At 39.2% G+C, this 13,952-nt stretch overlaps 1 protein-coding gene across 9 annotated transcripts in view; it reads right to left on the minus strand.

The window, feature by feature from the left end:
- NAPEPLD (N-acyl phosphatidylethanolamine phospholipase D) overlaps window positions 1-13,952 on the minus strand; it is a 29,051-nt gene that overhangs the window by 1,981 nt on the left and 13,118 nt on the right. For 8 of the 9 annotated variants that reach the window (XM_032442334.2, XM_015883672.3, XM_085513189.1 and 5 more), the window contains 3 exons: window positions 6,102-6,408; window positions 1,617-2,263; window positions 496-610 (listed from right to left, as the gene is read on the minus strand). In XM_032442334.2, the coding sequence (XP_032298225.2) occupies window positions 496-610; window positions 1,617-2,263; window positions 6,102-6,395 (1,056 nt within the window). In that variant the 5' untranslated portion in view covers window positions 6,396-6,408. Of the gene's footprint in view, window positions 1-495; window positions 611-1,616; window positions 2,264-5,513; window positions 5,584-6,101; window positions 6,409-13,952 lie in introns of all 9 variants that reach the window. The other variant, XM_085513204.1, reaches the window with a different exon arrangement.

Raw genomic sequence — 13,952 nt, forward strand, 5'->3', positions numbered from 1 at the left:
CTAGATAAAAGGTAGGCAAATACATTAACTAATAAGGTGCTCAACTGGAGAAATCTACTACCCATAGTATTTACTTTCTCTAACTCAGAAGGAATATAGTTACAACTATTTCCGTGTATCTCATTCCTTCAACAACAAAGAAGGGGCCTTAAAGATGCTGCTTAACATAAGATTCCCCATATGCTTCTCTGTCTGACAGGATTTTCTACCAGAAAGAAATTCAGCCTTTAAAAAATAACTTTGCTGAAGTTACAAGATGCTAATGGATCTCCAGGTGTTTTAGTATCTATACTTTAGAATTAATCTTAACTATTTTACACATTAGTTATATAAAACTACACTTTGTTTTGATGCACAGTACATATAGTAACAACTTCTCACTCATTACATTTTAATCATATATTTATAGATACATGGGTTAAATTGCATGAAGGAAATATCATTAATGACCGTGTAGTCAGAAGATCTGAGCTCACGTGTAGTGCTTAAATTTACCTCATTTGCTAAAGCAAAGGTTCCCCAGTGAATTGCTACAGACTTCTTTGCTTGAACATCAATATGGATTCTTACTGCTTCTTCAGGATCCACATGCTGATGTTTCATAAACCACCTATCAAAACACAAAGTGAATTTTTTGTGTCACCAGATTTCTTCTTTACATTCATGGAATAAGTTGCAAGGAATCTAAAAATATATACTTGCTCAATCAAAAGGTTAGAGCATATATGCCTTAAGAATATACAAACACTCAAAATCAACAGGCTGGAAAATACCAACACGCAAAACAGCAGCTCATGTATTTTCACTCCTCAGAAAGTTATTTTCTTACCTATAATTTGAATAGCATAAGGACATATTAGTGATACCTGGAGGCATTAAGACCACAGATTTAAATTCCACTTAACTTCATGCTAGTAAAACATACCATAAAAGATATGCTTCAGAAGATAATCAAAGGGAGTGGTGAGAAAGCAGAGAAGGGGACCTAGGCATTTTTTAAAACACTATATATATAGTGTTTTATATACATATATATATATATATATATATATATATATATTGCATATATATTTAATTATATTATATATAAATATATATATATTTTTTTTTACCATGTCTGATTCCTATCTTCTTTTCCCAGATTATGCATGCTGTGCTTCCAACATTATATGAATGTTATCATCTAAAATATGTAGATACCCCACGGTAATTAGGATATGGATTTCTGAACAAATAGGTCTTTCACACACTACAAAGGATTCATCTTCATTTCCGGATGAGTTGCAAAAGCAACAGAAGGACTTCAGCAAGGGGAAAAAAAAATGCAGCAACCTGTATGCACCTAAATGACATGGACTGAGCAATGCTATTTAAGAGAAAAAGCCACAAAGTAATTCTAGATTTTGACTCAGTGTTTTTCATGGAAGTCAGCCAATTCATCCTTGCTATACTTAAGACTGAAAATTAAAACCTCCGAGATCCTCTGAACAGTGCAAATACACAGGGAAGTGAACTAGACATTTCAGTTCCATCTTTTGGTTGCTGAATGACAAAAACAAAGAAAAATGGGCAACTTGTCTCTTTTGCCTATTTTGTCCAAAACATCATTTTCATACCTTGGCTCATAAGCTCCAATGGGGATGGCTGCAAGGTCAAAAGGTCCAAATCTTTTACCTATTTGTTCAAAACCAACACAGTATCCGGTGTCTCCTGCAAAGAAAAATCTATTCCAGGGTCCCAAGACAGACCAGCTGCCCCACAGAACCTTGTTGTCATCTGTCACAGTCCTTTTGCACCAGTGCTGAGAAGGGGTAAAGACAAAAGTCACCGCATCGTGACCAGGGACACAGTTCTCTTCCCACCAATCCAGTTCAATCACATTCTCACAGCCACATCTCTGCATCCAGTCTAAAAGCCCCAGAGGCACAAACCAGCGCAGCTCGCTGCCAAAGCGCTCGTTTAAACTTTTTACAGAGTTGTAGTCCAAATGGTCGTAGTGGTTATGGCTGATGACGACAGCATCTATTTTGGGGAGCTGGTCAACTGTGCACGGAGGTGGTCGGAAACGCTTGGGGCCCATCAGCTGCACAGGAGAAGCCCGTTGGCTGAAGATGGGGTCAGTAAGAAATACCAGTTCATCCATTTCCACCATAACTGAGGCATGTCCCAACCACGTGACTCGCATTCCAGTTCCTGTTTTTCCAACAAGTTCTGGGTTCTGAACAAAGTATGGTTTTAACACTGGAAGCTCTTTGTCAAGTTCCTATCAGAAGAAAAAGAACAAAATATGCATGAGACATACCAGAACGTACTTGGCTGTGAAACAAGAACTTCATACAAGGCACAAATTATCACAGACAAGACTTGAGATTTGTTTATATTTTTAGGCAACTTAAGAACTGCAACACAGATGTCTTTTTAATGGCCCTTTTCCCAGCAAGTTCCTCCTGAATTAATCTTTTATTTGGTCACATTTTCACTTCCTTTTCTCAAGAGAAGAGAGTTCAAGAGAGGCTAAGAAATGTACTAATGCTGATACTGACGTCCCAGCATTTCTGGTTCCTCGTTAGTTTCCTCCCTGTGATGGTTGCTGCCCTCAGCCTCTAGCATTAGATTAACACTATCAGATAGGTTACACAGAGCTAAGTTCCTGCTCCCTTAAAAGCCCAGCTGATGCTGTGATAGTTCAGGAGTCTAGGGTTTCTTTTGCTAAAACAGCCCTGAAAGCTTCAAGGAAGTTACATCCCCTGCAATATTTTATTGATTTGGAGAGTGTATGTTGGGACGCAGATTCTGAAATCTTACTGTGAGTAATTAAGTATTCATGAAATTGCTTTTCTGAGCACTAATGGATGAGACATGTCTACTGAAAAAGTTCCCTACTGCCTTCAGGAAAGAGACACATATTAAGTTGCTGTACAGATAACCTTCTCCGAAGCTGAATGGTTAGTGCAGTACAATCAATTAACTTGTACAAGAATGAATGAAGTATTATTATTAGAATGAAAAAAGCTAAGAATGAAATAGAAACATTTTCTTCTAAGTACACAGAAGCAGCATAAGTCTCAAGAACAGAAATTAGGTCGTGAAATTAGATGTGGTTAAGTCAATAAGTCAGATTATGTCAAGGAAATTAAAGTCAGGTATAAAATGTAATAATTTTCATAACACAACTTACGTCAGTAAGCGCATTGCTATGGAAAACATTCTTTTTAAGGACTTGTTTTTAAAGTTGGGCTACAAATTACTTTGCACTGGAGGCGAGACTAGTTTCACTATTTGGCTTTCCCATCAGATGAGTAAAAGTGAAGTCATTCTATGTATTGGCTGCAGTATTTATATCAACCAGTTTTCTGGCTAGTACTCATAGTGCCTGACAGTATTTTTATTAAGCAAGGAGCTGCTTGCCTGTAGAATTTTTTCACTTCCATTCTGAACCAACCAAGATGAGATTCAGTTATAAAACCCAATTCCTCCTTAATTAACCACTTCCCAAATCATAAGAACAACCTAAACCGCAAGTTCTATTAGCAGTATACTTCATAGGAAACTCTTAAAACTTGTGCAATGGGATAATGAACAAAGTACATAATCTTACAGAACCTTCATCCTCCTATAGAACATTTGGTCCTCTGTCCAACCAACCAGGAACAGCAATATTACAAGAACTATAACAGAACTTCAAAATATAGCATCAATTTCAAATCAGCTACCAGCAGAGGCAGATGTGCTTAATATACCATCCTGTCTTTATTGCTAGAAGAAGAAAACGTTTCTACCGACATTGTGTTGTACTCCCCAGCCCACGTTCTTCCTTCCTAATGCAAAGCAAGAAGAAACACATGACTGGCCTCAGTAAGTCTAGCTAATTAGCTCAGGATTTTTGGTACTTAGCACATACTGGACTACCACTGGATTTTACAGCAATAAGAACAATTGATACTGTTGATCCAAAACCTAAATACTTAATAGACATTTCAATGGCACTGGGGGAAAAAAAAAGCAACAAATTTTTAATAAAGCCTATAATAAATGTACAAAAAGTATGTTCATTCTGGATAAAGGCTTGTTGAGAAAGCATGAATACGCAGTTTTTCCAACAGTGAAGTACCTGGATTATTACTTTTAAAAAGCCATATGCAAAGCATTTGGTACAGATAAACTGAACCTGCTCAGTACAGGAGGCACCAAACATGCTTAAAGCTGGAAACTGGAGCAGGAATATCTTCTAAGGCTTTGTTATCTAGCAGTATTAAATAAAGTATGGAGAACCTAGTTTGAATTTTAAACAAGCTCAGAAGAGCTTTAAAGCTTGATTTAGGTGTGGAACAAACATAGCTGGAACAAGCATCAAAATGGCTGTGAGAGCTTAAGCAGCGCATTTCATTGATCCCTATCTGAGTTTTTCTGTTTCTGATGCATTTTGCTAAGCTACTAAATAATTAGAGGTACTTAATCCTACAATTTCAGATGCAAAGCAATAAAATTAGTCCAAAATGAATCCCAGCTGGGTCAGAGAGAACAAGTGAGCTTTACAACTGGGACAGTGCAGATTTCTTTGTAATCATGCTTTACTGCAGGGATAACCAGTAAATTAAAGAGAAGCACTGCAGGTCTCCGCTGCCATCAAAGCTGTACATTCTGCTCTCAGTACTACAGCTGAGCACTGCCTTCTAGGTAGCTCAGTCACTGACGAGGTTTCTCACTTGTGCTGACAAGAGCTGAAGCAATGACTACAGCTACTGCACACATACAGAACAGGGCAGCAGTCAAAGGCAACTAAAACCAGCCAAGTTGTGAATTGTACATAAACGTGACTAAAGCACACTGAGACAACTGCTGGTAATGCAGATAACATATAGAAGCAGGATACCATTTTTAAACAGTAAATCATTGGAGGGAATCCCAGAACAAATAAGTTTGCTGTGCTTTTTTTCTGAAATTAAACTGTTATTACTGTAGAACAATTACAGCCAAGATTAATTCTCCCGTAAATAAGCTCTGTGCTATATAACCTCCAAGAAATCTCAAATTTTCTCAGGGCCACGTTAATAAGAAACCTGATCAGATAACTTCCTTCACAGGTAATTCATGTCAGATAACAAATGAAAAATGTAAGCTACTTGCTGAACACTGCCTGTGAGATTTATAACTTATGTCTGCTTTCTAGGGTGCTTAAAAGCATTACTAACTCCTGTTGGTTCAAAAATACTTTCCCTAGTTGTATACCCTTTTGCACAGCTTTTCTGTAGGTCAAGAAAACACATTAGAAAATACTCAAAGAAGTAATCCTGTCAAATCTTTAGCCCAACACTGTGAACCTTAACACTGTTGTGGCTACAGAGATAACCAGCGGCTTTCCAGTATCCAGTACTCCTCATGGACATGAAGCATCTCTCATAGGTTGCTTCTCCAACCTCTGCTTTTTAAGGCCTTCCTTATATACCACGTCTGATAGAAGCAACACACATAAAGAACAAATAACGATGTCTCCCAGTAAACTGGCACTGTACCTTTAATATTTCAGTATAAATACTTATTCCTGTTAGTTTTAATGTCTGCTTTTTTTTTCCTCTTGGTTTACTGAAAGAGAAACATAGATTTGCAAACGCTTCCATAAGTAAAAGACAGGAACTATTAAGTATATTAAACATATACATATATATATATATAAATGTATGTATGTATTTCATGATAGTCTGAAAAAAAAATGGTAATGATATATGCCACAGCTACTTTGTCCAATATAAATGATTTTTTATTGTATGATTCATAATGCAACGCCCATTAAAATGGAAACAGGATACTTGTTTAAGCAGTTCATGATTGAGTCAGGTTATTTTTGTTTTTCATAAACATAAACTGAACTAACTAAATCAAAGGTTGAGAAACTAATTGAAAGGCAAAAACTTGAAAAAGCAAGAAGGATTATCTCTCCTATTGAAAAGTACAAAGAAAGCAATTACAAAATCAGAAAAACAGCACCAATGAGGAGTATTCTGAAGTTGTCCAATTGCTTAGTTAGAAATTGTCCTGCTTTGGATGTTTCGCTTGAGGAAAAAGCCATCTAAATCACAAGCAGAAAACACGTAAGCGCTCACCTGTTTTGAAGATGGCACATTGCTGTTATCTTTTTCCATGAGGCACCATTTCAAAACATTGGGCAATGTTGGTGACTTCCATGTTGGCCATGGGTTGACAAATCTCCCATCTTTGCCTCTCTTTGATTTCGTTACATCTTCTTCCAGCCTGTAGTCCAGCCTGAAGCTTTTCCTGGAGGCTCTGGAAGAGTCGCTGCCCCTGGATCCTCTGTCTGAGTTGTGATGTTTCCTCACTGCTTCCTTAGGGTACTGGCTGGATGCAGATGGAGCAGGCTCTTCTGTTTTCTTATCCATATTTTTTTGAGAACTAAAATACATTTTAAATTAATCAATATTTTTCTGGAGTAACGTCAGTGTCTGTAAGACAGAATGTTCTCATCCATTAGAAACAAACCTATCCTACCCATTTTATGATCTACCGTATTTTTCTCAACAAAATAAGCTTTTTTAACTGTTGCTCTTACACAAAAGACATCACAAACATGCCATGGCAAGTAGACATCAGATCTCTTTGTAGTTCAGGCAGAATTTCACTCCCTGGTATGCACCGGTTGGGATGCGAGTGCTATTATCTACCCACTGCAAGAGCGAGGGGGAGGGGTCCTTACTTATGACATTTAGTGCCTAATGTAATGTGATCCTTCAAGCATGTCCAAGAAACATTGGAACTACGGAGCACTTTAGGACTTGCCCACATAGCGACTGTTGTGTAGTAAGAGCAGCAGCCTCATGTAGCATTGATGACACCACTTCTGACTACAAGATGTGTCAACACATGCACACGCATGCATGGAAAATAAAACCACACCAGTTATTTGGTCCTGTCTTGTCTGAAACAAAGCTGAACTTCAGCGGAGTAACAGCAAGATTCGCCTTTCAAAGACAAGTTACATAAAAGATTGACTGAACTGACATATGAAAGGACACAGCTTGGAATATCACAAATCATGTCTGCAGTGCCTGTTTTTAATCCCAGTGTGAAATGAAGGGAAAAAACAAGTGAGAAAATAACAGAGAAAAGAATATTTTTCTGAAGCCATTCTTAGAAAACTTTCACATTGGCAGTCAGAGGCTCTTATTCCAAACTGCACTGCACTGTTGGAGACCATAGGAGTAAAGAGTCCCATTGACCTCTGTATGCCCAAGGTGGAGAAGACAAACATTCAGATTTCCTTTAAAGGAATTCAGTCAAAGCTAAACGCTTCCCTTTCTATATTGAATGTCAACATTCCAGTATTTACAAAACAGGTTGCTATTTTTAAAAGCTCATCTCCTTTCAAGCACTTACAAATTCTATCTATTAAGAGCTAGTAGACAACTAGTAATGGACAGACAGTAGGATATGCTGCCTACATGATGTAAGTTTACAAGTTTTAATTAGAAACTGTGAAGTCTGTTATGGGGAAAACTGTCCCATACACATTTTAGACTCTAACAACTCATGAACTCAGCTATTCAGACTTCAGCAGTATTCCCATATGTGAAGCACTGGTCAGATGTACCAAAGTCACTCCACTCAGAATTGTCAGAGAGTAAAAGTAAACACAGCAGATGGTTTTCTTAGCAATTATTCCTTAATGTGGTATTGTTTAAGTAGCTGAATAGGCAGGACTCACTGCATCCCTCTTAAGTTCATAATAACAGAAAAAATATAGACTGCTACTGCAATATTACACCTTGGTTTTTGCAAACTGATCAGAAGCATCATCAAATTAAACTCCAATCCATTTCCTTGTGATGCTCCAGCTTCAAATGCAGAGCTCTTCCCTGCTACTTAGCAGGGACCAACTGACAAAGCAGCAGGTGGGTGAAATATCAATTGTGAATGCACGACAAGTGTTCAATCAGCATTCAGAAAACATTCCTGGTCACATTTCTGAGAATTAACACTCTTGGCCATAACCCCTTTTTAACTAATTTGCCTTTTATTCTGGTTTCCCTGTAGCTTCACTGAAACCACTTCATTATGTGTTTTCTATCTAGCAATAGCACGTCATATCTTCCCCACAATATTAGTTGTAACCACTGATGTTCCCAAGCTGTCTTCTCTGTTCCGTAAAATACCTGCTGGAATCAGCCTTCATTTCAGCAGCTACCCAAGTTGCTCTGTGCCATTTTAAACAGATGTAAGTGCTAAGAAGCACGAACTGGTAACTGAAATATAAAAGAAAACTGTAATGGATACATTAGCTATTGCTTTAACTTGGGAGGGTTTTTTGTGCCATTCCTCAAAGAGCATTTCCAGAGCCCAGTCAACTCATTAATTTAGCAGAGCACACAGGCACAGCATAAAACATCTGCTCTTCCACAAGACATGGTGAAAACAATCCAAAGAAGTTTAATCAGGTAGACACTTAATTCCAGGAAATTCTGCTGTTAACATCTCGGAGCCTGATTTTTAAATATATATGACTACTGTAATTATTATTCCTATAAGACTTTTCATATTAGAGAGCAAAGTGCCTAAGGTTTTATTTTTAAGCTTCTGTTTATCTATTCATCCATCTCTGAAATAGGTGAATTCTGCTTTTGCTTACATTTTTTATAAAAACCTTTGATCTCATTCTGAAAGAATAAGCCTTGAGGGGAAGAAGGAATCAACTACGCTGATTAAACAAAGACAATGCCAAAGCATTTAAGGCACTGCAGGTATATGTCTGCCAAGATATTTTCCACATGATGCACATACATTACTTTCATTAGTATTCCATTGGCGACTGAAGGGAGAAAAGAAACCAGTGCTCACAGACTTCAAACTCCTCTGGATGCATAAGGACAAATTGACCAACTATTAACTGACAAAGTATTCCTGATGAACCACAGATTCTTCTCATTTAAGATGAATATTTAAGGATTACAGTAGGAGAACTCTGATTTTTCATATTAAAAACATAGATTCATTTCTAGAAAGCCAGCGTGTTTCAGCTATTAGCTTAAAATGAGACTCAACCAGTTATTAGTTTGAGACTCTTGCCCTTTTTTGCAAAAGAAACCCTCGAACAACAAAGAGATTTCAAAGTTATATTTCAAACACTAAAAACTAAGCAGGCAGAAATGAGCTGATATTTCAACCAGCTTTTATGGCTTCTTCTCCAAGAAAAATAATGGTTTGGCAAATAGCTTCAAAGAATTTAAGCACTGTATTACCAGCCAAATTACGAGGACAGAGGTACTACAAAATTAAACTGGATTGGAGCTGTGGAGGCAGAAGGAAGCAGGAGGAAGGGGTTGTGCCCTTGGTGAGTATTTGATCATGTAAAGTGCTATGAGAAATCTTTGTTTTCCACACCTTTAAGGGAAGAGGAAAGTTCCTACTTAGAAGCACTGAACTGAGTTCTTAACATATGGAAATCATCCTTTGGGATCATAGAATCATAGAATTACCCAGGTTGGAAAAGACCTTGAAGATCATCAGGTCCAACCGCAGCCTATCCAAAGTACCCTAAAGGACCCTAGTCACCCTAGATGAGGTGACTTACCATAAAGAAGGGTAAAGGGATTGGCACAGTAGGTTAAGAAAGGAAGAAACACAACCATTCCACAACTACCTGACCCGGTGGGTGGCAACCCTGCCTACCAGAATGGGCTGGAACTACATGGTATTTCACACAGAATCACAGAATTGTAGGGGTTGGAAGGGACCTCTAGAGATCATCGAGTCCAACCCCCCTGCCAAAGCAGGTTCCCTACACCAGGTCACACAGGTAGGCGTCCAGACGGGTCTTAAATATCTCCAGAGAAGGAGACTCCACCACCTCCCTGGGCAGCCTGTTCCAGTGCTCCGTCACCCTCACTGTAAAGAAGTATTTAAAGTCCCTTCCAACACAAACCATTCTATGATTCTGTGCTTCTATGATCTCCACATGCAGGGATGTTTTACTGGTTCAGCTTCATTCAGAAAAAGAAACACATCATCACAAACAAACTTGTGTATGAGCCCATGAGTCAGGCCAAACCCATGGTGCCAGAAGGTACCCTAGACAGAGGGGAAGAAGCCTTTTGGATGAACAGGATGAAACACAACATGAATCAAAACGCAAAGCTCACACAACTGGTTTTCCAGCAGCAAACACTAAGGGGCTCTTGGGAACCCACAAAGCAAAGGAAGCTGTAGATGAGGCAGGACGTGGCAAGGAAATTCCAGGCCTTACATTCTGATAATCAGGCTTATTCCTGGAAAAAGGGACAGCTTTTATCACAGTAGATTTGGTGTCAGTTGTTTAGTTTGTTTAGTTTAGCATCACTTGTGTAACTGAAAGCTTGGATGGAAATATTTTGGCTTTAAGCCTTTTCTATATTTAGGAAAACCATTAACAGCTTATGTAAACATTCTAATACTTCCTCAAATTGGTTCCAAAATCATTTTGAAAGCAGGATGCACTGAAGTTACAAGAAGCACTGTCATTAAAACCTTCATTTTAAAATGCTCTCTGTAGAGATTTAAGAGCCACATCATTTCACATTGATGAGCAGAAAAGCATCAATGCACAAACAAGTGCACAGCTCTTCACCTCTTCCAGCAGCCTTCCCCAGCAGTCACTGCTCACTACCTGACAAGGTGCTACATGTGCACTGACACACTAACTGTGAAGGCTGCTGGAACAAATTCATCCTTTTCTACACAGAAATGTGGTCCTTATTTAACAAATTCGTAAGCCAGAAAGGAAAAGAAAGAGTTACTATGAAACCACGGTTTACTGCAATCCAACAAAACATCATATTTATCTTGCAAACATTCCCCAGCTTTGTAAATATCCCCATTAATCTGTTTTTGAAGACTCAAGATCGGTTCATTTCTAACTGCTGTTCTTCCCTATAGATCACACCCAGAATTGGGTTGCACTGTGCATGACCAAAAAGGGACAGTGCAACAGTGCATGGCACTTGGAGAACTGGTTTCTGCCTTTATTATATCACTACAGTCTTATCAAAGCGAGAACTTCCTGCAAGCTGTCTATTGCTACACAGCTCAGAAAATGCTTTTCAATATACATGTTCTATGGGTGCAAAAATCCCGCTTTTGGCTCAAAACTGAATAAAAGGATTTCAGCTAAGAGGTATTTGCAAACACTAGGCAGCGCACCAGTTAAAAACAACAAAAAAAGCCTTTTAACATTAAAGTATCAAGTCACTGCCAGCTAAATTCTGGCTGTGCTTTTATTTTTCCTTTAAGTCTGAAGAAATTGTCTGCATTAATTAATGAACAGTTCCAAGACTGGAAAATTTTGAATGCCTTTCAACCTTTATTGTTAAGTACTTCAGGCTGTCCAGCCCAGTTGCAACGGCAGTTATTCCAGATTCTCTTGGTCTTAAGATCTCACACAAAGAGGCTCTCAAGTTTGCAACCAGTGATCTAAGAATATTTTTATTATCTGAGATTTCCAGTAAAAAGCTGCAAGCAACAACAAGCACTGCAAAAGTTTCATTCAAACTATTTGATATTTTAAGAGCCAGACAGAGATTCTGTGGGGCATCTTGTTCCCCAGGTTATCTTCATACCCAACCACAATCCTTCCCCAAACCCATGCTACTACAGCCTGCTTCCCTTCTTGCATGCACGGGTGTAAGCTGCCAGCAGTTCCTTCCCTGCTCTTATAAACCACCTGCGAGTATCCTGACTGTACCATGACTCTGTGTGATATTACAGGAAGATGGATAACTGAGTTAACTAAAAAAAGCAAAAACAGCCCTCTAAGAACTGGGATGAATCTAGATGTGAGGACCAACGATACAAAACTTCATTTACTCATTACTGAGAAAAAAATAATTAATTACCAATAAAGCAATCTTACAAGAGCAGTATTACTTCAGCAGCCACCACTGCCAGCCAACCCACCTCTGCCCTCAGTACTTCTCCAGCTTGAAAACAAACACATGTGTCCACACAGTGAATTCCCCCAAGGAGCTGATGCAGCAGACAGTCACTCCTTACCATCCCGTCCCCTACAGAAGCCCTTATTTCCACTCAGATCGTTGTGTAAGCACTCAAGGATTTACACCAACAAACTGGCTCGGGCAGGGGAGGGTGCCAAGCCAACAGGAAGTTATTCACAGCGATTACAGGTGCTATCAGCTACATCCTCCTGCGCCCTCAGATACAAATGCAAACAGGCATTAGTCAGACCCACCAGCAGTACCTGGAGCAGCTATTTCTCAGTGCTGTCATCAGCTCTGGACTTGCGCTGACTTCACGAAGCCACCTCTTCCTGGAACTGGGATAACTCACAGCAACCAGCCCTTTGCCATCTAAATGCCCCGCTGATTAACTGTCCCTGTCCAGTATGGACACAGCTTTATAGCCCCTGACATTTTTATGCCTTGTATTTAGCATTACAGAGTTTTGCTGCAATACGTGTATTCTGTATAGTTTATGATGCTACATGATAGCAGTTACCTTTAGGAACCATGCATATAAACAGATGACAGACCCAACCTCTAATGTCTTTATCTATACATGCCTATTAAACCTGATAATTTCCTTCTATATCCTCATTTTACTGCAGGCTTGAATCTCTGTTTGCAAAAACAGGGATATGACTACCACATTTAAAAGCTCAGTCTACCATGAGTGCCTGGCTTTATGGCTTGCCTGGACCACACTGAGTGCAAAGGAATTGTCTTAGACCACGTATAAAACACATAATATAGTTACAATATTTAGATATTAAAACATATGTATGTATGTAGATATAGAAAAATAGAGGGCAACAAAAACATAAAGCTATTGTGTCGGACACATGGGACCACTGTTAAGATGAAGCCTAAGAGCAGCACTGCTCTGTGCTGTTCTTGGGGAAGGCAGGACAGCAGGAATCAATTCTCCCTTCGCTGTGAAGTGCTTTACTGTCTCTCTCAACAACCCATTTCCTATTTCCACTTAAGGCACGGGGAAGAATGGGGGATGCATATTCTGGAGCTGTAATTAAAGTTTTCTTGCCTGCTGTGCTACACAGGCCTCCAGCTGACCACACACAGAAGCAAAGCTTGTGCAGTATGGCTGCAGGATGGCATGCAACACAACCACTGGGGGGTGACTCAAAACACAGACAGTTCTTAAAGTCAACAGAAAAATACCAGAAGATGGACTATGCGCACAGCTGAGCACAGATAACCTTTGGACTCCAGCAGCAAGGATAATCTCCATGGACAGCGCCTCACAATTGCAAGGAATTCTAATGAAGCTGTTCTAAAAGAGCAAACCCTTCAGTGGTACCCAGCCAGCCACAGGATCCGGAGCCCAGCTTTGTGTTCTGCCATCAGCTCTGCTTAAGTTCGTGCTGGAGTGGACGAGCTGTTCATTAGCTGGACTCCTGATGTGAATACAATTAATCATAGACACAAACCCTTCCAGCATGAAGCTTAGTTAGAAGAAATGATCAAACTTTAAAGCTCAGTATTTACAAACACACTTTAGCCAGCCAGATGCATTAAAATACAACACAGCTCGGGTTTAGTATTTTAAGCCATTATGTGATGCTGATGTTGTGCTGTTAGCTCAGGTTTTTCCTCAACTACAATGAAGTTGTAATCTTCATCTTGCAATCTGTCCTAAGGGCAGAGGGCTCCCTGCCCAACATCCTACGTCAATGAGATATAACTAAAACAAAATACCACCACACCTGACGAGACTAAGGCTCTATTTGAACATACTGAAAGAAAGGCAGGTAAGAACTGTTTCAGAGAAGCTGAACACCTTCATCCATAGGATCCACATGGCAAAGCAGGACCTGAAGCGGTTCATTTCTATTCAGTGCTGGTATTTTTTTTTATGTCTGCAGCTCTTTAGTCTCTATCTCCACCTCATTTACAAAGCCTTTTAATTTGCTTTTTTCCTTCTCTCTCTCCATGCCG

The sequence above is a fragment of the Coturnix japonica genome, chromosome 1 (genome assembly GCF_054131305.1).
Source record: "Coturnix japonica strain WE chromosome 1, WE-NBRP24, whole genome shotgun sequence".
NCBI lineage: Eukaryota > Metazoa > Chordata > Aves > Galliformes > Phasianidae > Coturnix > Coturnix japonica.